Genomic DNA, 22,271 nt, shown 5'->3' with positions numbered 1-22,271 from the left:
GGCCTTGTCTGGTGGTGTTTGATGCTGGCTTGCAGAGGGCATGACCTATCCAGTTTTAGCGTCTTTTCATGATTTCTTCATAAGCAGGAAGCTCCAAAGTGTGCTGCCATATGTAGTTGTTGCTGATGATGTTTGGCCAGCAGATTTGGAGGATTTTCCTCAGACAGGTGTTAATAAAGGTCTGGACTTTGGTAGTGGTGGTCACTGTTGACCTCCAAGTTCCTGCTCTGTGCAGAAGGACCAATTTTACGATGGTGTCAAAAAGCATGATCTTGGTTTGCAACGTTAAGTCTTTTGAACTCCAGATCCTCTTTAGCTGATTGAAGGCAGCCCTTGCTTTGCCGATTCTTGACTTGAAGTCAGTGTCTGTGCCTACCTGCTTGTCTATGACAATGTCCAGGTAGGTGAAGGCCTCAAACTCTTCCAGTGCATCACCTGCAAGAGTGACTGAAGTTGTGCTGGCCGTGTTAGTCTTCAGGAGCTTGGTTTTTCCCTTTGGTTTGGAGGCCAAGTTGTGCTGATGCAGATGATACATTGTCAGTCTTCTCTTACATCTGCAGATGGGTATGGGAGAGAAGGGCCAGGTCATCTGCAAAGTTCAGATCATCGAGCTGCGCCCTAGGTGTCCCATCGATACCATTTCTTCTCCTTGTTGTAGATGTCTTCATGATACAGTCTATGGCCAGGGGGTAGCAGAGGCTTCAGGTTAGTCTGTCTAGGGTGAAGCACTTCTGCTGGTGCATTTGTCTTGACCTCTGTGGTAGGCAAGGTCAAATCCAAAACCTCAGCTGCTTTCCTTATTACTGTAGCAAAGGAGGCATATTCTTCAATAGCCACATTAGGAAGAGGAGAGTGGAGGCCTGCATGAGTGGATGTATCTAAACCACTGGCATCCTGTAAATCCAAAAATAGGTTCTTGTCGTCGTAAACTCATTTGTTAGAACTATTGTCATTCTCTCTGAATCTATGGTGGTGTAACAGGAGTGACTCAAGCTCAGACTTAAATGTGGAGTTGGTACTACACCGGTTGAAGTCGCTCTGGATTTGCCTCAAAGACTGAAAGATTTACTAGCTCCTCCTTCTGGCATCAGTGCTGACATTGAAGCACAGGAGTGCGGTGTGGAAAGCAGCACCGTATAAGGAATCGACGTCAAGCCTGAAGCCAGAATCAGCCTCAAAACAAGATCAAGTGGCAAAGAGGGCAGACCAGCTGGTGTTACCCAACTGGTGGCCACCTCAGATGCTTTCACCCTAAAGGTATGGCACAGGGATCACGAGGGGTACTAAAAATGCCGTTGTCCTTCTGTCTGAATTCCTGATTTTGTTAAGGCATGGATCAGGAAAGTCAAGTCAAATCAAAATTTGGATTTGAAGTAGTTTAACCGGAGGGGAGCAGTGTTTTGACTTTTTATGCTTTTTAATTTCCTTGGACTTACCTTAGGATTTCGACTTGGATGATGATTGGTCCCGAGATAGGCCCTTGAACCTCAATTGGAACCAGGCCTTTTTCAACTACCGTCGATGCTTCTCAACAGAGTTTGGCTTCTCATTCGGATTCATCTTGGCACACTTACTGCACATCGCTGTGTCATGTTTCGAGCCTAAATACCAGAAACACGGCTTGAATCCTGTGGCCTTATGAGGGGCATGTCCCTTGACACTGGAAAACATTTGGATAGAAAAACTCTGTCAGTTCTGACAGGCTCAAGGGAGCAAGACCCAGGTTCCCGTTAGGAAGGCATGGAAAGTAAGAAAACTGACATCAGCGTGCAGAGATGGTGTAGGTATAGTTGCTACAACGTCACTTCCAGGGCGGGGTGGACCTCAAGTAGAGCTGCATGACACCACCTACCAGCACACAAAAGAGTTGCTATGAAAATCTTCCCAATCCAGTCTGGGGAAATTCACAAAGTGAGGAATCTGTAGTTAGAAGTCTTTATCAGAAAAACCAATGCCTATTGCTCTACTGAAAGGTAGGTGACTTGTCTATAAACACAATATTTCACTGCTGGTTCTGGACCAGTAAAAACAAGATCTGAATCGTCCCTCATTCTAGCTGTGCTCATGTGCCCACTGACGAAAACAGGGGGGTGCCCAGGATCCGGATCGCCTTTGACAGAGCAAAGAACAATGCACTGACCTACATCTGTGTGGGCACTTCATTACTGAATGTAAAGTATACAAACCAGGTGCCATCCTTGAGAATACGATTGGGCTTTTGCCATAGCAAGAGATATTACTCCCTGCCAAAGGTCTAGTTTGTGAACTATAAAAGGCAGCATACATATTGGATGTAGTGAATTTAATGTGAGGATAAGCTAGTGTAGAGACATAATACCTTTCCTGATTTACAGTCAAGTTGATATACCATAAACTGGCTTCCAGTTGGAGTATTGTTCATACAAAACTGTGTCTTCCAAAGACAAACTTCCTATATATGTGACAACATCTCACATATGTCTACCAAACACATTTCAGGGCACAAAGAAGTGTTATTTTACAAAAAGGATGGCACTGGACTTTATGCTGGCTTTTAAGCACAACATATGTGCTTTAGCAGCAGCCAAATGTTATGTTTTATTCCCAATGCTGCACTTGAAATTTATAAGCAGACTAGCAATATACAAGAAAGTGTCAAAGCCCAGAACACCGATGTTGCGAAGGCTGAATAGTGGGATCTGTGCTCCGGACTGGGGCATTAGGATCCGGAGTCATTTGGACTGTTGCCATTGTCCTTCTACTCATTTATTTGTTAGTCTGTTCAGCTTAAACTGTGACTATAGTCAATACTTTCTGAAGATTGTGTACACACCCTCCCATAAGCTCATCTCTGTACCTGCTTGTATTGTAGTGAAGCTCGCAGACGTGATTTCTTCTAGGAGCCTCTGAAATAGGAGTACATTTGTGCTCTGCCTTGCTTTGGGTAGCTTGACCCCATCATAGATACCGTGGGATGCCCTGACTCTTGGTTTGTAATTCACATACCCTTTTTTAATAAATACATTTCAACTCAAATTTGAAGTTTTTTCCACATCTTCTTCATTATTCAAGTAAATCATCATTAAATTAATGAGTGAATCCTTCAATTAAACACCATGTGCTATTACTCGGATACTAAAACTCTATTCATAAGTACAACTATTGTGAATCATGGGTCGGTTATATACCTGAAATTCCTTTCTGATGTCGGCCATAGACCCCTTCACAAACAGCTCGCGTGCCTCTTTCTCCAGCGGTGGGCCCCCGACATAGAGACTGTGTACATCTACCAGGTTATTAATGCTGCTGATGTTCACCCAATCCCAGGCAGCAATCTGGAATTAATAAATAAACATTGCTTTAGCCTAATTCTGAAGGTACTGCTAAACCTGCTTTCACACCTCTATTTAACTGACCATTCAGGACCATTCAGAATATACAAAGGGGTACTAGTTTCACGCATAGTAGAGTGAAAAGAAGTAACAAGAAATAAGCAATCTACGGTAGTAGGGTTAAAAAGGACAGAAATCGATTGACTGTAATCCAGTCACACGCAGGTCATAGTGCTACATTAATATGAAGTTTTATAAGGCCTTCATGTTCGAGAGATATTTTTTGACCAACACATCTCTCCTTAGCTTTTCTGAAATCAGTAAAAGGACACTTTATGAAAATAGGCAACAAATATACGTGTTTTTCAAATTCTCTACATTAGGGAGAAACAAGCATTGGCAAAGCCAAACAGTAACAATAATGCATCTCAGCATTGAAGAGGAAATATGTGAATGCCCCTAAACACAGTGTATGTTCGACGTATGTGCATTCTGCTTACTGTTACACCCAGTTTCGGCAAACAGGAACTGCAAAACATAATGATAACTAGTACCTACCAAGCACGTACTTTCTGTGCATATGCAAAAATACATTTTAGATTAAAATAGGAAACAACAAAAAGCAGAAAGCGGCGTCCTCGGTCTCTCTTTGAACACACTATCACCTTCTTAGAGCACCATATGGCACGCTGGGTGATACTGTAGTATCTCCCAGACAGCTGACCTGGCAGTGGCAGCAGCAGCATGTGAGCATAAGCAAGTGGGAAGAGTGGATGATGCAAGCAGTCTAAGAGACAAAATGACAAGAGCAAGGAAGCAAGTAAGGGTGGGATGACAAGGAAGAATGAGTGGAGGTTGAGGAGTGAAGGAGATGAGGGAGTGAAGGAGGTGGAGATGATGGGGAAAGCAAATGAGGAGAGGATGAGATCAGTGGTTGTCCAACACACTTACGAACATTTAATCCCTCTGAATTTTTCACATTTTACTACACTTTTTTGGGGACTTTTCCTGTGAGGAAATTCACCGTAAATTGTCTTCGCGTGCTAACTGCAAGTATCCGCTTTTTAAGATAAGACTGCTGCTGTACGGCTAAAGTAAGAGGCTATGAGCTGGTTGCATGAGAACGCATGCTTGTGTGGGCTGCACGTGTGAGATTAAGTCTTAAACAGCCCGGTTTTTCTCCCAGGTAGCCTGTCTCAAAAAGACTCTTCAGGGACTGATACTGAACTGGTGTAGGCTTAATAGTGTGAGTGAGCACTCATAATATAGGTCTGTAGTGCTTACTGAAGGTCTGTGGTGCGTACACTGTATTACACAATATACACAAATTCTGCCTTAATGTAGAGCGTTGTGCTATTTACGACTACTGAGTCCAGTGAGGTGGCAATCTAGGGGTAAACATGACCCACATGTAGATTTACAGTCCCTAACATTACACATACACCTCTTATGGTACTTTAAGAATTTCCATATTTCTCTGGCTCTGATCATGACCAGATTCCAGGCCTTTGTTATCATACTGCGACAAGATAATTACTCTGCTTTTTAGCAGAAAGATCAAATGACTCCCTACAATGTAGAGCCATTAGCAGTGCTTGTCCCAATTCCTGGGAAAGTGCGGGAAGGAAATCTGCATCTGTTTATTAGCTTCTCATACTGTACCTGGGCAGGGCCAGAAACATCACTTTCTTCAACCTTGGTGGCTGTTGTGTAGATAAGTCACAGGGATTTTAACTAAAAGTCCTTTCACTGCCACTGGGTGTTATCTCCTCATGGTATCAGAGGCATCCTTTGTATCTGTGAGTCACAGCTGATGTTGCAGTTCTTGAAGGAGGGTGTTTTATGGAGTTGGCGGTCTCCAGCCTTTGTGCTCAGTGATGAAAACTATTTGGGTTACTGGAGCGATTGTTCCTATAAGGAGAAGCTGTGTAGACTCTGCTCAAGGGGTTTTCTCTTCACTGCCCTCGGGTTACTCTACAAGTTCCTTCTTGAGACTTGGTTCTAATTGTTAGGGCCCTGCAGCTTCCTCCCTTTGACCGGCTTGTTAGAGTAGACCTTACATGACATGGCGGTCCTGGGGTGATTTTTGTGGATTTCACGGCTGCTTTAAGGCAGGGACAATTTAACTCCTTCTCTTTCCGCGCCTAATAATTAGTTTTGCCAAGGGCTGTGTGGAGGGAGAGCTTGAAGGAGTGCAGGGGTTGGGGGACAGTGGAGAGCATAATGTTTTTTGAGATAATTCATGTTGTGTCCGTTTTGGATATGAGTCACCTCATATAGCAAGCGCTAGGACAAGGTGTGAAAATCTGAGTATTGCTCGTAAGTGGTGCACTATACAAGCGCCTGGGTAGCCAAGGATTAGGGCTATATGTACTAAGATAAAAGTGGTTGCAAACTGCCACTCTGCTTTTTGCAATCAGCATCTTATTTTATGAACAGAATGATGCACTAATAGGTGGGTTCACAAAATACCAAATCAAAGAGGGTCGCAAAATTACCTGCCTAGTCAAACAGATCAAAATTGTGACTTCCTCCCACTGACTCACATGGCCACCGCTACCATCCCTGTGACTGCGTTTGAAAAATATCAGTGAGAGTTTGCATTTGCCTCCAGGCCTGCTGCCTACTCCCCGTGAAGTTGCCAATCTGATGCTCAAAGGGATTCAAAGAAGACCCTTTCCTCTCTGCGAAACAGTTACCACTCCAGCTTGGGAGAGGTAACTTCTCAGTGTTTTCAAACCATTAATACATATGGAATTGAATTGCAATTTGGAAGGTACACCCACAAAACGCACTTTCCACTTTCAGATACAATATCCATTTCTAAGAGTCCATAAAACTTTACTGACTCCATGATGGGTTTAGTACACGTCACATAATATTTTAACAGTCACAAATCGTCTGATTTTGTGAATTGCACTGTTTGGGACTGCTAAAAAGTTAGTACATCTGAACCTTGGTACCTTATGGTAAAAAGCCACTCAGTGCACTTGAAACTCCACCTCTCCACATGTTCAGGCTCAAGTCACTTGAGTTACCTAGTGCCATAGATACTTGTGTAAGTAATAGCTACTACGACTGCCCAATAAACCGCCCGGAACATGGGGGAGTTGAACCAGTAAGTATACAACTTTCTATGCTGCATATCTTAGGAACAGTTGGGAAAAGAAATATAGTCCAACGATGAGAAACTATATCAAAACACAATGTAAACTAAGACCAAACAACACCAAAGAAAAAGGAATAATGTAATTGCTTACATGTAACAGAAGGGAAAAAGTGCTCAGGTGATCACACATGCATAAAGTTCAGATAAAGTTTCTCCTTGTTAACCTATATTTATTATTTTCCAACTATTTCTAAGACATACCACAATGAACCATTGACTAGTTACAGATATTTGTGTGGCAGCAAAAGAATCAGTGAGAGCTTACAGTCATAAGGGACACCCGTCCATCGCATACTCCCAAAGTTAGAAACTTAAGTTATTTTGATTACAGGTTTAATATGAAGGCACAGAGAAGAGATGCAGTATATCAGGCATTATAAATAGTTGTGCAATTTGAGGTCTTTTTATCCACAAAACCGCCTCTGAACATGTTTTTTCTCATGACTGCTAGCCAGCATAAAAGAATGATAGCTGCAGCATCAAGCAATTCAAGCAGAAGGTCATCTGTTCAAGGTAGCATATGTCACTCTGATAACTGCTGGAAAACAGAACACAAACACACACAAATATATATATATATATATATATATAAATATAGATGTATTACCTACTGGCAGTACCTAGTAGGTAGTTATAGTTAGGACCTAGTTTTCATAGGCAAAGCATGTTTTGTTTTGCTAATCACTTTAGTGCCATTTGATAAATCTTCACAAAATTTTCAAAACTAGTACGACAATCACTTCAGCTGCTTTCTTTAAAGTTTCGGGGTGATTTCTTAAGCAGGCCAAGAAAAAGAAGGGGGTCCCAAAATGTGTTTTTCCCGTGCAATATATATATAGAGATTTTAGACACAACTACAGCCCGAACCGCTGAACGGAATTATACCAAATTTGGTAGAAAGCTAGATCTAGAAAGAGCCCTTTTGAAATTTGATGTAAATCTGTTCGGTAGTCTTGAAGTTATTAAAGAAAAAAGATTTACGTATATCTAGGAACACAAATCCTCTGCAGATCAGACAGATCTTAAAATGAGATCTGATTGGCTACCAGAACTTCAACCTAGAAATGTTGGCAGCCATCTTGGGACTCCAACTCGTAGGGTCACAAGAAATAGGATTAAAAAATAAGACAAGGAGGATACCTTGATCCCCTAGGCCTGGGGACGCACAGTGACCCTGCCAAGGGCCAAACACTTTTGTTCCCCCCACAAATCCACAGACGATCTCCAGAAAAATTATTTGTTTGGTCCCCGAGTGGGTGAGGCCCCAGGGGATATATATTACATGATAGTATAGGGAGGGGGGTGCACATTGCCCCCCTCTCAGGCCAATTTTGGCCCGAGGGATTCCAGCCCCCATGGCCCGGTAGTTATGGAAAATGGAGAGGAGAGACGCGTGGGCCCCCCTCCCGGGAGGATTTCAGCCCATGGGAACAAATGCCCTTGGGCCCGGGCTTAGCAAAAAAGGGGGTGGGAAGTAACAGTGCCCCCCGAGTACCCCAACCCCTGGTCACATACGACCCTGGGGATCCCATCCCCCAGGGAATGGCCGTGCATTGAAAGGTATGGGGGGACCGTGCGGTATACCTCCTGGAGCTACACCCGGGACACAATGGTTTCCCTGCCCACACCCGGGACTCAGTGGTTTCCCTGCCCACACTGGCACGGAAATGGAAACCTGTGTTTGCTCTCGCTTGGGGGGCGATACAAAAGGGGATGATGGACGGAGCGTTTGAGCAAATCAAACAATCACCCGCCGTCTACTGATCTGGGTTTAATCCATCACCATTCTTTAGCCCACTCAGCAATTTCAAAGCTCAAGCCACTGGAGAGCAAAAACTAAGCCTGCTCTCAGTGAGCAGGAGCATGAAAAATTCTCCTGCCCGCTGGGAGTAGACTTTTCATCCGTTTCCCTGCCCACACTGAAGTGGGCAGCGAAACAGATGAAAAAATTGCTTCCGCCCACAGTAAGCAGCATTTTTACCTGCTACCTGTGGGCAGGAGCAATGCCGGCTCCTGCTGGAGGCAGAGAGCAAGCTGGGGCATCAGGGGCATTGGGGCTCCCTTCGTGTCCCCCAACAAAGATGCAGTTGGTGCCTAGGGTGGCCTTCAGAGCACCCACCCGTTATTGGCCAAGCCTCGGGGAGGGATGGAGTCCCCAGGGCCAAACTCCGCCCATGGAGGGGGGCTGCTTGGCCCCCTCCTAGGTTGGCTGCCTTTGGGGGGACTGTCCACAGAGCCTTGCCTGGCCATGCCAGGCCCTGCGGCCAAGCCCCCGCCACGCACACCCAAAGGTCATACAGGGCGCAGGATTGACTTTATGCGGGGTTGGCCACAGGGCCTGGCCCTAGCCATGTGTGATGGCGGTTGGATTAAAGTATGGTAATTAAATACTACTTTATGTTAAAAACCCTAGAAATTCAGTAAAAAAAAAAAAGGTTACATGGACATTGTAGTTAGAAAAACACGTTGAGAAGCAGTAGAAATTTGCTGAGAAAACTAAAGGTTATAGGGATGTTTTAGTTAGGAAAGTCACACAAAATAATATATATATTACACACTTCACAAAAAGGTGTTCAAGACACTCTTATGACTTCAGTATTGAAGTCACCCCTCACACTGCTCAGCCAGTTTTTAGGTCGAGCCTAGTGCAGTGCGCATGCGCTGCTCTAGGAGAAGGCCTCTTGGAATCACTTCAGACTTTCTGCAAACTCTTGCGTGTGGTGTTCGATTTTCCACACATGCTATTGGCCTTTGCATGTGGCTTTCAAAAATGAAAGCTCGTAATTGGCCAAAGGCGACTTCATGACCCACCTTTTCTGAAAATGTTTACTTCCACAGCGATTAGCTGTTGGGAGCGAGCAGCGACGTGCAGCGTGCCATCTGTTGTGGGTCATGTTTCATTTCAAGACCTTGCAGCTTTCCTTACAAGGCGCATCCCCTCCACCCCGGCCAAGGAACATACCTCACCGCCAAAAGAGTGCGCACTTCTTTTCCAGCACTCGCATTCATGGCAATAAGACACTAACAAGGCCCGACCCCTCCACCTCGGTCATGGGACAGACCCCACAGACACAAGAGTGCGGGCTTCTTTTTCCAGCACTCGCATTTCATCTATGTCAGCACTCTCCTCCTGCACCGTTATCTTTGTATTAGTATGGTATTGTCAAGACATTTACTGTACTCTGTAGTTGGCCTCTATAGTTGCCTCTTTTTCGGTACCATCTTAAAAATTTACCACATCTTTTAACCTTAGCGATTTTTCATCACCGTGGTGCGCACTTCCTTTCACACACCTGAGCAGCTGTGGTGCGTGTTACCTTTGACATCTCTGCATAGTGCACAGTTGTGGTGCGTGTTTTCTTGCCCAACATTGCTTTTGGTACTCACTCGATTCAGGGACGTAACGCAGGCCCTTGCTGGGGGCATAATTTGAGGCGGTGTCTGCCGATGCGCATATGGGCACTTAATTATTAGCACTTGCTTTTAGTGCGTGCTTGCTGGCACCGACTGCTATATAATGCCTCTGCTTAGCTGTGGTGCGTGCTACCTTTCACACCTCTGCGCAGCTGTGGTGCGTCCTACCTTTGACATCTCTGCACAGTGCACAGCTGTGGTACGTGCTTCCTTCCCCCCATTGCACAGTACAAAGCTTAAAAATGGACCGCACCATTTAACATTCGCGTTTTTTCATCACCGTGGCACGCACCGTACGCAGCTGTGGTGTGTGCTACCTTTCACACCCCTGCACAGTGCACAGCTGTGGTGAGTGCTTCCTTTCCCCGCCATTGCACAGTACACAGATGTGATGAGTGCTTCCTTTCACCCCACTGCACAGTAGTGCACATGCTTCCTTTCACAACACTGCACAGTGCAGATATGTGGTGTGTGCCTCCTTTCACCCCAGTGCACAGCTGTGGTGCATGCTTCCTTTCACCTTATTGCACATTGCACAACTGTGGTGTGTGCTTTCTTTCAGCCCACTGCACAGTGCACAGCTATGGTGGTGCGTGTTTCCTTCACCCCACTGCGCGTGCCCCATCCATCACACCCACGTGGTTCTCTCGTTTTCTGTTTGATAAACAAATTTCACGAACAGATGCCCAGGTTTCCGATGTTAGCATTCGTGAACTCACTTGACCTCGCATCTTTTCTTACAAGGCGCATCCCTTCCACCCCGGCCTAGGGACAGACCCCACCGCTAGATGCGGGATTATAAAGCGCCCTGACAGAAGCGCCAAGGCGCTGGACCTCGCATCTTTTCTTACAAGGCACATCCCCTCCACCCCGGCCGAGGGACAGACCCCACTGCCAGATGCGGGATTATAAAGCGCCCTGACAGAAGCGCCAAGGCGCTGGACCTTGCAGCTTTCCTTACAAGGCGCGTCCTCTCCCCGTCGGCCGAGGGACAAACTCCTCCGCCACAAGCTGCTGTGATAGTATAATAATGTTATACATTTTTATTATTCCTATCAACTTTGGCATTGACATTATTGCCCTTTATTACACTATTTGTTAGTTTTTAAATCATCAGCAGCAACATTTGTGCCCCTGTGCTGCCCGGAAAGAAAGCACACCAGCACCGCCACTGTAACAGGAGGCAGACCCACCTCCCCTCCCACACTTCCAACAGCACCACCCCTCCCACACTTCCAACAGCATTAAAAGATGTTTTGTTTTTGGGAATATTGTTAAATAAAGAGTTTTCCGTGGGAGGCCTGCACACGCGTACATTACATAAGTACCAGTTCAGCTACACACCATTGGCATAACTCATCACCACAACATCACTCAGCACCATCTCAGCATCACTCAGTACCACCTATGTATCATTCAGCATCATATAAGCATCACCTCAGAAACAGCACACACCCACTTCAGCATCATCTCAATATAATTCCGGATCACCTGAGCATCACCTCCGCCACTACTCACAACCACCTCAGCATCACTCCACACCTCTTCAGTTCGGCATAACATTTGACATCTATTAATTCTCCACAAATAACTCTCCACTACTCCTATCTAATTAAAATACTATTTCACAACATCCACCCTTCCATTGTTTATATCCCACACCTAGCAATAAAAACTACAACTAAAATGAATTGCAACAAGCAAGCAAATATTGACAGCACTGCATAAACAAACTAGAACACATTGTTTGTATTAATTTTGGTTTTAAGTATAATACTTCAGTTGTATATAATGTTTTTTCGGTTAGATATAAGGTGACAGACATAGTTATAACTTTTTTTATTATAACATATACATTTTCAACATGCTGCAAAACATTCACAATCCTCTACAACATATATTAAAAACGTTAACAAAGCCAATAGCTCTGTCTAAACACTTAGAACGCCCCAAATACGAGACCTATTGGCTATACCAATGCTTGTTTTTTTTTGTCTCAAACACCTTCCATCTCCCCACAAGTGAGAGGCGTGCTCTTTCAGTGTCGGTGGTGAGGGAGACCAAGGTTGCAAGTGACTGATCCTTTTGCAAAAAACAGTAAGCACTCTCATGAGGTGACCCGTTAGTCATTTCGGGGTCACCTCGTTAACATGTGGATGACATTACTAGTGACATCACACACAAATCTGGTGGTCATGAGAGTTGCCAGAAGCTGTCTGCATTTTTCTCCTAGCCTCAGAAAACTTCTAAACAGCATCCATCGGTTTCCTGGGACGCAGACATACACCTCTGCATACCAGAAAGGAGCCAGGATGATCCACGGTATTTTTGTGGCCCAAGAAAAAATCCTAAAAGGATCTGGCTGCCCACTGGGGCACAGAAATGTTCCTGTGGGCTATGGTCATCTTGAACCATAGGGCCCCACTCATTTTTTTAACACTAAACACATGGAGAACTCCTGGGTGGTTTGGCTTGCGAGGATGTCAGATTTAACCAGAATTCCCTGAACAAGTCAAATATTGGTTAAAACCCGTATTTCCTCATATTCCTGTGATAGAAAGTTCTGAAATGTGTGAGGAACAACAAAACTCCCCTCATTGAGTTTTCCCACACGTCTTAAAAAATAACAGTTCCTCCCCACGTAGAGGGGGCATCCGGTCATCTTTCACTTCGGGACCCAACGAGGGAGTATAGTTGTTCTGAAAGAGCAACGGTTTTGAAATAAACCAACACAAAATAAAGGGAATGGGGAGGCTTCTGTTGATGATGGCAAAGTGTTAATGTGACCAATAATTGTAGTTTTGTTCATTGTATGTATTTAGTATCTGAAAAAACATATGCAAAAATAACAGTTCCTCACATATGCTGGTGAACCTATTGTAAATGGCAGGATCATGCAAATTATGTGAACACATGAAGTCAATATAGAGTCAATATCATCTTCACTTGGTCACAATTTAGGCTTATTCCTGTCCTGTATGACAGTCCAAACCCAGTTTAGGTTTTTTATTCAGGAAATTACTTGAAACACTGGATGGTAGTCTGCCAGCAGTTTTGTCGTTTTCAGTCGCAGTTGGGGAAGCAAATCTGTTTTTACATATACTTTGACATTTACATGGGATTTTGGATAATTAAGGTTCCTGGTTTCTGTTTTTTTGTTGTTTTTTAAACTGATTTTTACATACAAGTAGAGATACAAAATTATGTATTTTCCCGTTTGTATTTATTTCTAAATATGGGTACAAACTGAAATTAATTCCTTTTAGAGTGAATCTAAATGTCTGCAGTCATAACTTGTAGGCCACTAGCTGTGCAGACTGACAGGTAAGAAAGTCAAAAAAGAGAGAACATTAATGAGCCCTAAACAGTTCTAGGTGTGTTCAAGATTGAAAATGTACTTGTTCTCATGTATTGCTGTATCTTTAATGGGTATTCATGTCACTGAAACCTGTCAGGTGTTCAAGTATCAGTGTACATTTATAGGTTAAACTAATGTGCAACTATACTAGATTCTGATTCGTTTTTTCATAAAACGTAAAAAAAAAATATGGATAAATAGAGATGGATTTAGCCCAAAAAATGGATTATTACAGAGAGAAATACCAAAAAACAAATATTATAAAAATGGGAGCCCTATTGATAATAAAATGTGTTGGTAGTCATCCGAGCCACGTCACCATGGACTCCACTCGATGCCTTATTTTTAGAAACGTCTAGGGTTTATAGGTCCCTGAGGGTGCTGACTGACCCTTACTCAGGGAGGCAGCCGATGCGCAGATTTTTGAACATTGAGTTACAAATCTTCACGGGTTAAATAACCCAGCTAACAAAAATGGATAGAAACAAAGCTGCAGAAGAGTTGTTTGATAACCTAGCGAAGGGCAGGTCTACTCACATTGCCTCCACTAGTGGAAACCCTTCTCGTAAAGAAGGACTCAGAGACAAATTTGTGAAATTAGAGAGACTTAAGAAGCAAGAAAATTCCAAGTGGTAGGACGGCACCACACTTAAGCAATACCTTAGATTGATTAAACGAATCCCGAGAGGGCTCAGAGCACAAATCTTTCCAACTTATGACAACTTTGACATAGATCTTTTAGGAAAATGGGAAGAGGCGCTAACCTGCAACTCAAACACTTTAATGGATATCCTAATTGAGAGTGCAGACCGCAAGGTGAACAAACTCCAAACTGAGATCACCACCCTGGAACAAGAGATCAGGGATTTGAATCTCCCAGAGGCAACGGTTAAAAACTATGCCATTCTGGAGGCCATCTTAATAAAACACCAGAACGAGATAAAAAAAAAGGAAGGCAAGACAGCTCAAGAGAGATGAGACGGACCATAAAGAAGGCAGGATTTTTACATATGCTAAAAAATATGACTCTTTTGTTTATAACACAACCAAGGGAGATCAAAGAAGCAGATCAGGCACAGGACAGACCTCAGTCTCCTCAAGCAGCACCTATCTGAGCGCTATCAGCGTCAGTGAGAGTAAGATGGAAAATTCGGACAGCATAGGACTAGAAAAGTCCTCTTTTTTATGGGAGGTCCACCGCATCAGGAAATGCAACAGAACACCACCCAATATGAGAAAGATTAGATCCAGAGGGGCAAACACAGAGGAATACAGGAAGAAGTTGAGATCAGGAACATCCAAGAACTGACAGCCAACACAGACTGTGAGGTACAGGTTATCAACCTCTCTTCGAAACCCCTAACTCCTGACATGATTTCCCTTCTGAGCAGGGGACTCAGCTTTAATCCTTTTGCCACAGGTGACATTTGTAAACTTAAGATCGACTTATTTAAGTTTGTGAGAGGTCTTAAACTCAAAAGACACTTTGATTGTAACAGGACTATGAATAAAGCATCTAAAAACATTCCTACGGATTTTGGGTCTGATGTGTTATCCATAAACGATATTAAAGCAACACAACTTCTTTTATCCCTTACTGACATTGAACAGACACCCTACGACATGGATATACTGTTGGAAGTACTAAACATTGAGTCTGACTACAGCATAACCAGTGGACTAAGACCTAAATCCAGGTGGATTCCCACTCTACCTGGCGGGAATGCGATTGATAATTTTCACAGACGTGTCCTAGAAGATATTGACAAACTTGACAAAAAACAGTGCAGAGACTCTTTCAAGTACAAGGACAACCTAACACGAGGTGAACGTCTCGCACTTAAATTACTTAGCGATGACCAAGATATCATGATCAGGGAAGCCGACAAGGGTGGGAACGTGGTAGTCATGAACCAACGGGACTACCATGATGAAATTCTTAACCAATTGGGAGACAGTACATGCTATGAACACCTGACCTATAAGCCGATAGGACCTCTGACTATTGAAATAAACAAAAAACTAGTGACATGGAAAGAAGCTGGACTGATCAATGATGATGAGTTTCTTTATTTGAAAGTCTTCAGACCATCCTTTCCATGGCTTTACACATTACCAAAGGTTCATTAACACCTTCCTTTCCCTCCAGGTAGTCCCATCGTATCTGGTATGGGTGGACCCTCTGAGAGGCTAGTGGAGTATGGTGATCTTTTTTTAGGTCCATTAGTTCGCAATCTTCCTTCCTACATACAGGACACAAAACACATCCTCAGTGTGCTGGCCGATCTAGAGTGGCAACCGGGCACCATCTTAGCCACTCTAGATGTGGTAGCTTTATACACAAGCATCAGCCCTGATCTAGGAATGCGCTCTATAACACGACTGTTACAGAATAGACCCGCCACTTTGTGGCAGCACACGAACATGTTAATTTCCATGATGGAACTCATTCTAAATAACAACTTTTTCATGTTTGGAACGAACTGGTACAGACAGACAAGGGGGGGTGGCCTTGGGATCAAAATTCTCACCATCCTTTGTGAACCTGTTCATGGGCACTCTAGAGGCAGATCTTATTTGGGGCCCAAAGGGGGCTAACTGGATCGACTCCATTATATTCTGGGGTCGATATATTGACGATTGCCTCCTACTGTGGTCTGGCACAAAAGAACATCTGCAAGAATTTTACATACACCTTAATGACAACACATAGGGAATGACATTCACCATGGAATCGAGCACGATCAAGGTTAAATTCCTTGATGTTGAACTATATGTCAAGCAGGATAAACTCCATAGCAAGCTTTTCAGGAAGGAAACTGCTTGCAATTCAGTCTTACATGCAGATAGTTCACATCCACCACACCAGGTACATGCAATACCCTACAGCGAGATTCCAGAGAAGGGGTTATCCAACTCATATGCTACACAGAGCTGAGAATAGACTTAAGAAAGTCAAGAGAGAAGACACACTTAAGTCTAACATTCGCACAAGACAACAGAAACAACCTGTACGCATGATCACAGATTGTAATGATTTACACCACTCAGTCAGGAAGAGCTTCACGAAACATTGGGGTATCTTGCTAGCAGATAAAAACATCCAAGAACATATCTCAAGTCACCCGCAGATCACATTCAGAAGGGGCAAGACACTTAAGAACAGATTGAGTCCCACCGTACCTCGTAGCGTCACTAGCTCCACCAGGCTTAGACCACACACCCTTGGCTTCTACAAATGTGGTTTCTGTGCAGCATGTAGGTGGGCTAAACATGGCACAAAGTACTTTTCAAATGTGGACGGACTTAGATTTGACATCAAAACCAATATTAATTGTACAACGAGATTTGTGACATATGTTATAGAATGCATGTGTGGCAAATTCTATGTTCGCAGTTCTATCAGACCCTTGAAGGACAGAATTACTGAACACATCAGGGCTATTCTGAAACAGGACCCCAAATACCCTGTGGCACTGCATGCGGCGGCATGTCCAGCATAGGGGACAGATAAAAAGGTCCTTTTCTTTGAAATAGATGTGACACAAACCAGCATCCGGGGTGGCAACAGGGAGCTCCGTTTGAGACGCACAGAGGCAATGTGGATAATGCTTCTGCGTACAGTTGAACACGGTCTCAATTATAACCATGAGATGCAATATTTCCTAGGGGACTAAACAAACACCCCTTGAGAAAATACTGCACGTCATTAACTCCCAAATGTGTACATTGTAAAAAAACAGGAGATGACACACATTACGAGATCTGACGTTTTGAGTAAGTGTGTCCTCCTTGTGTATTGTGCTAATAACCATATGTAATTTTTTCGAACAACAGAAGAGTCCTCATATTTGTTGTAATATTTCGCATTAACATACGTCCAGTAATGTTTTTACCTTTTAAAGAAATAATTTTTCGTGCAATTTTGGTAGATATAAGTTAACCGGAGAAACTGTCTTCTTTCTGAAATGTCACTATGTAACATATTTGGAATGATCTGTCACTAGCACCGCGACCGAGTATGTGAGCAACACAGTGTTGTCATTATGACTTTGATATGAACCAATTGTATATGCTGAATAGATTCATGTCTACCATTCCTCCAGGGTTTCTCCACAACAAGTATGTTTCTCTACACTTCCAATTCTATGACAAATTGTACCAGGCCTCCAGCCTGTTTTCTATTTTTATTTGCTTGTCGTCATGTATGTTTCTTTAGATTTGTCTCTGGCCATTTTTACAGGTATGTCCAATTACTAGAACAATGAGCTTGGTATGGAGCTAATGAGAAAATTCACTCACCCGTTTGTGTAACACCACCACAATCACACATAAGTATTACGCGGATAGATCATCTTATCTTTTAAATCACACCATGATGAGGGTGCAAACTGCATGTACTTACTGATGTATATTTACGGGGTATGACTCTTTTCAACTGATATACTCTTGTACCGTGCCACAAGAAGTCACAGGGGTGACCCATGCATGACGTCTCCCTGTGAACAATTCTTTTTTCTATCAGCTCCTTTTTCTATTTCTTATCTCTTCTCCTGTGTTTAGAAGATATGCGGCATTAATACAAATCGGGCAACTACCGTGCATTTCACATGTGGCGCCTGACCAGCCCCCTCCATCCCCTATGCCCCCCCCTTTTCTGATATTACCCTTTCGAGAAACATTCGGACATAAGGGTTCCGCCACTGTGTGTTTACCGAACTTGTGAAAAATGCAGAGGATCAGTGAAGCTCTTTTCAAAGTCTTTATCGGTCGGCTAACAATCATTTACGGAGTTTTTGGACGCGACATTGAGGAGATTCTGGATGCCATCACTCCGCGCTCGCACTGTCATGTTGGGTCCTTACGTTGGGTCCTTGCGCTCTAGTTGTTTTTTCACTGCTTGAAGTAGCGGACCAGGGACGGATTTAAAAGAACTTCCGGGTCACGGGTCACGTGTCCTCATCAAGGAACACAGTGACCCGTGGACGTTTCTTTTGTCCTCCATAGGGCAAGGTATGATTATCACTCCGTTTTCATTAGTCAGGACATTGTCAGTGTTGATGTATCAACAGGCACAAGCTTACAGACGTCCTTTTTACTGATGTCGGTATCTCTTTCAGATTTCAGAATACGAGGAGTTATCCGCCCCTCAAGACCTTTTCTTCTCACACGGTGTCCACCGGGACCAATTACCAGATTCTGGTAAGTTTGGGCTTGTGATAATCTGGGTCCTTTTAGTTTTGGAGGGGTTCGTATTACTCATGGGGCCTTTGACTGAACCAGTGCATTTCATCTTCCAGTTGTCGGCTATACAACAGCCGCCTTAACCCTCGAAACAAACCCAGCGATACCTATGGGTTTCTTCCTTTGACATTGGAGACCTTATATGCAACCTTCGTTGTTTGCCCTAATACGTTCTGGGACTTCTGGTGAGATTCCTTTCCCTTTTTCCCCCCCATTTCTCGTCTTTTAATAATATTGCACTTCATAATGGATTCACACCATGCGAGCTTTCATAAGCTGATTGGGCGTGTACAGCGTCAACTTTTAAACACTTAAAAGTTTCTTCTTACTGTTTCCGCCCCCTCTACCGCCCCCCCCCCCCCCCCCCCATTTTCTACCCGTGGTCTCCCAGATTTGAGATTTCTTGCATAAACGTTGGTAGCAGACCATTTGTCTCGGGCCCTGCCGGGTCAGAATTATCACCGGCTGAGTGGTGAGCATCTTTTATGTTTATTATAGGTTTTTCCTTTACTTTTCCCCTAGATGTGTATCCCACCTTTTTGTGTCTGACATACTTACCGTCATACTTCCATATCTCGTTTTCTTCCTCTATCATTCCTACTTATCCTCATGACCCCCTTCCCATTTTTTCTTCTTATGGTGATCCCTTTTTCTTATGTGGTGTCTTCTGAGTCCTACTCAGATTCTTTCTTGTGAAGAATTCTCATCTCTTCTTTACTCCTCGTCTGCTATTTTCCTTAAGCAAATCAAAATGTTGCTTTCCCTTATTTTTATCCCTGTATCTTGCCCCTTTTTTGTTTTCTCCTAAACAGACAAACCATTGATCCAAAACTCCTTGTACGCAGGTTAGACGTTTTCTATTTTCCATGGAACATGTTCTGTTCTTCCCCTTTTTTAATTCCACCACTGTGGACGAGCATGCCATCTGGCTAGTCACTTTCACTAAGATGATTTGGAAAGACACAGTGGACAAAGAGAGCACTCTTTATAAGTCTTCACTCACACAAGTGTTTTTATTGCCATGAATGTGTTTTTTTTCTACCATCACCTTTCACATATGATCATTGTTGGTAGCACGTTTGTGTTGGTTACCTTTTTATTTTTAAAGAGAAGGATACGAGTTAGGGTTCTCTTTTGCTCCAGTGAATATTTAATTAAACAGGTTCTAAGTCACGTTTTTCATGTAGACCAATATCCAGTCACCTTGTGACACATATATCCCTTTGATTCTTTTGTATTTCCCCCAGCCCTGAGGAAGTCGCGAAAAGATTGTTCCCTATGCGACGAAAGCAAGCAAACCAGCCGACGCGGCTGGTTTGCTTTGAAAATTAAAGACTGAACAAATTCAACAAGAAATCTTTTCCATATTTGTTGGCTTGCATAAATGTATTTTACATGTTTCCAATAACAGGACATTATATCCATTTAAATGTGTGCCTAGGCTTGTGTTTGAAGTTTATGATGACTGACCCTAGTCCCAAATATTTCAGACATTCCCCATGGAATCTCCACCATCAAAATCATTCCCTGTTGTCCCAGTTTACTATCTGTGGTCACCCTGAATCCACCAAAACAAACATTCATGTCTAGTAGCCCCATGCTCATGAGACCCAAAGGAACAAGACTGGGGTCAAGCTTAGGAAATGTCCACTTCTTGGGGGAAAAAAGCTTAAAAATCAGTGCAATCTTGTGGCCAGCTAATCAGTGATGAAGAACAGGCACCCAGTGATAGAAACCTTAGGATGTGTAGATATGCATTGCACCCAGTTTATCGTCTTTGGCACTCTGAACCCAATAAAAACACATGTCTCTTACCCCTATGTGGAGGAGACCCAGAGGAACAAAGCTTAGGGTTTGTACTTGGCAGAGACATGTTTGTGCTTGAGGGAAATTGGAAGCAATTACCATGTTTTGGAAAGGAAATACTAAAAATCTTACATAGGTCACGTTCAATGTAATCTCCCACCCAGCGAATCAGGATGATGGAGCTTTGGCACACAGTAAGATAACCCTTAGGATCAGAGGAGTAAACAAATGTGAGGGGGCTCCCCTGCAAGATATGCTGAAGAAGCCCCTGGCACTCCCTCCAATATGGGTAAACCTGGGTGACCCCAGCACCGCTGGGCTGAGGGGGTCTTTTTATGCCCCTGCTTAAGATGTATAAATATATTTTTTTAATGGTTGCGGTATGCTTGCATACAGTCCAAAGATGAGATCTGTGACTGAAAAGACAGGTGCTCTAAATTTGGTTTCTGCTTCCCAAATTTTTAAAATGCACAGCATCCAGTTTAACACTACCTGCACAAACTTTGGTGAAGAACTACAGCAACTTTGAAAGTAAGCATACTGCATTTACCAGAATGCAATGGGGAGAACTGTGCTGGGATGAGAGGCGGTGTGCTCCCTCCCCACTTGTGTTTAAAAGACTCCCTTGAGCCAACGAGCTGAAGAGCTCTCCTGGGATGTGCCTGTGGAGTGGTACTGTGACCTGTGAAGACTTGGACACCATTTCAGCAACCCCTGATGACTTTTCTCTGCACTATACTACTTTTGCTCTCTACTGATGAAGGGCTAAACCCAGAAACACGTGTCTAGAGATAACAGCACTACCTGCACCAACTTTGGTGAGAACTACAGCAACTTTGAAAGCAAGCATACTGCATTTACCAGAATGCAATGGGGAGAACTGTGCTGGTATGAGAGGCAGTGTGCTCACTGCCCCCCACTCCCTCCCCCTCCCTGCACTCCGCCCCCACCACCCACTTGTGTAACACTTCTGGGCACCCTGAACCCAGGGAAAGCTCAAACTTGACTGGTACTTCTAAGCTCAAGAGACCCAGAATAACAAAGTTAGGGGTCAAACTTTAGCAATGAATATGTTCCTGCATGAAAGAGACTGGAGGAAGTTACCATGTTTTTGAAAAACAAATTGCTAAAATTCTGACAAACATCATGTTCGGTGTCCTACTGACCAGTTAAACAGGGCAAGAGAGATCTAGCTTACACCAATAGACTTCAGGTCAAATACAATTAGTAACTATAACGTTTCTATACTTTACACAGTCCTAAATCTGTTGTCAAAATGATCATTGCTCCATAAACATTGACTCTGCTACAATTTTGTGATCTGAGCTAATATTGCATAATTAATTGTGCAGACTATATACTCTATAGGAAAACCACACATATTTCGTATTGCCAAACTCCAGACATTCAAGGCAACATTTCCCTGGTTACAGACCTGGGAATGATAGTAGTCAATTTGAGAAATACACAATAACATATTGAGAAAACGTGTTAAAAAATGAAACGGTTTCACATTTTTCATTGTATCTTCAGCTTGCAATGAGATATCAATGCAGGTTTGCACCAATATACTGGCTAGGATGTGCCGAAAAAAATCATATAGTTTTTATGGCTGTACAAGAGTCCCAAGAGGTACGTACATTTAAACAACTTAATGCTGATTTTTTTTAATGCTCTGGTACAGAAATGCGTAAACACCTTAACAATGAAAATATGAATGCTCACCCCAGGTCCTTCAGATGCTCGACGAGTCTTCTTAATATGCTGCTTGACCTCTTGTAGCCCCTTCCTCTTGCCATGCTTGCTTGCCATCCAGAGGCTGCGCTGGAACCCGGTCAGGCCGGAGATAGACATGTGCAGGCTCATGGTGTCAAGAAATCGCATCTTGGAGCCCTGCAATGTCAACAAGAATAAAGGAAAGTATAGTCAGCACAACATAATAATAATGAAAAGAACGAAGTAGTACAGA

General features: G+C 43.4%; 1 protein-coding gene across 6 annotated transcripts in view; it reads right to left on the bottom strand.

Annotated features, from left to right (window-relative positions):
- Window positions 1-22,271, bottom strand: part of POLG (DNA polymerase gamma, catalytic subunit) — a 575,771-nt gene that overhangs the window by 423,716 nt on the left and 129,784 nt on the right. For all 6 annotated transcript variants that reach the window (XM_078683205.1, XM_078683206.1, XM_078683203.1 and 3 more), the window contains exons 4-5: window positions 22,028-22,195; window positions 3,168-3,314 (exon numbers count right to left, since the gene is read on the bottom strand). In XM_078683205.1, the coding sequence (XP_078539331.1) occupies window positions 3,168-3,314; window positions 22,028-22,195 (315 nt within the window). The remainder of the gene's footprint in view (window positions 1-3,167; window positions 3,315-22,027; window positions 22,196-22,271) is intronic.

Source organism: Lissotriton helveticus, chromosome 3_1, assembly GCF_964261635.1.
Source record: "Lissotriton helveticus chromosome 3_1, aLisHel1.1, whole genome shotgun sequence".
In the NCBI taxonomy this organism is placed as follows: domain Eukaryota; kingdom Metazoa; phylum Chordata; class Amphibia; order Caudata; family Salamandridae; genus Lissotriton; species Lissotriton helveticus.
This window is presented reverse-complemented; position numbering and strand designations above follow the sequence as displayed.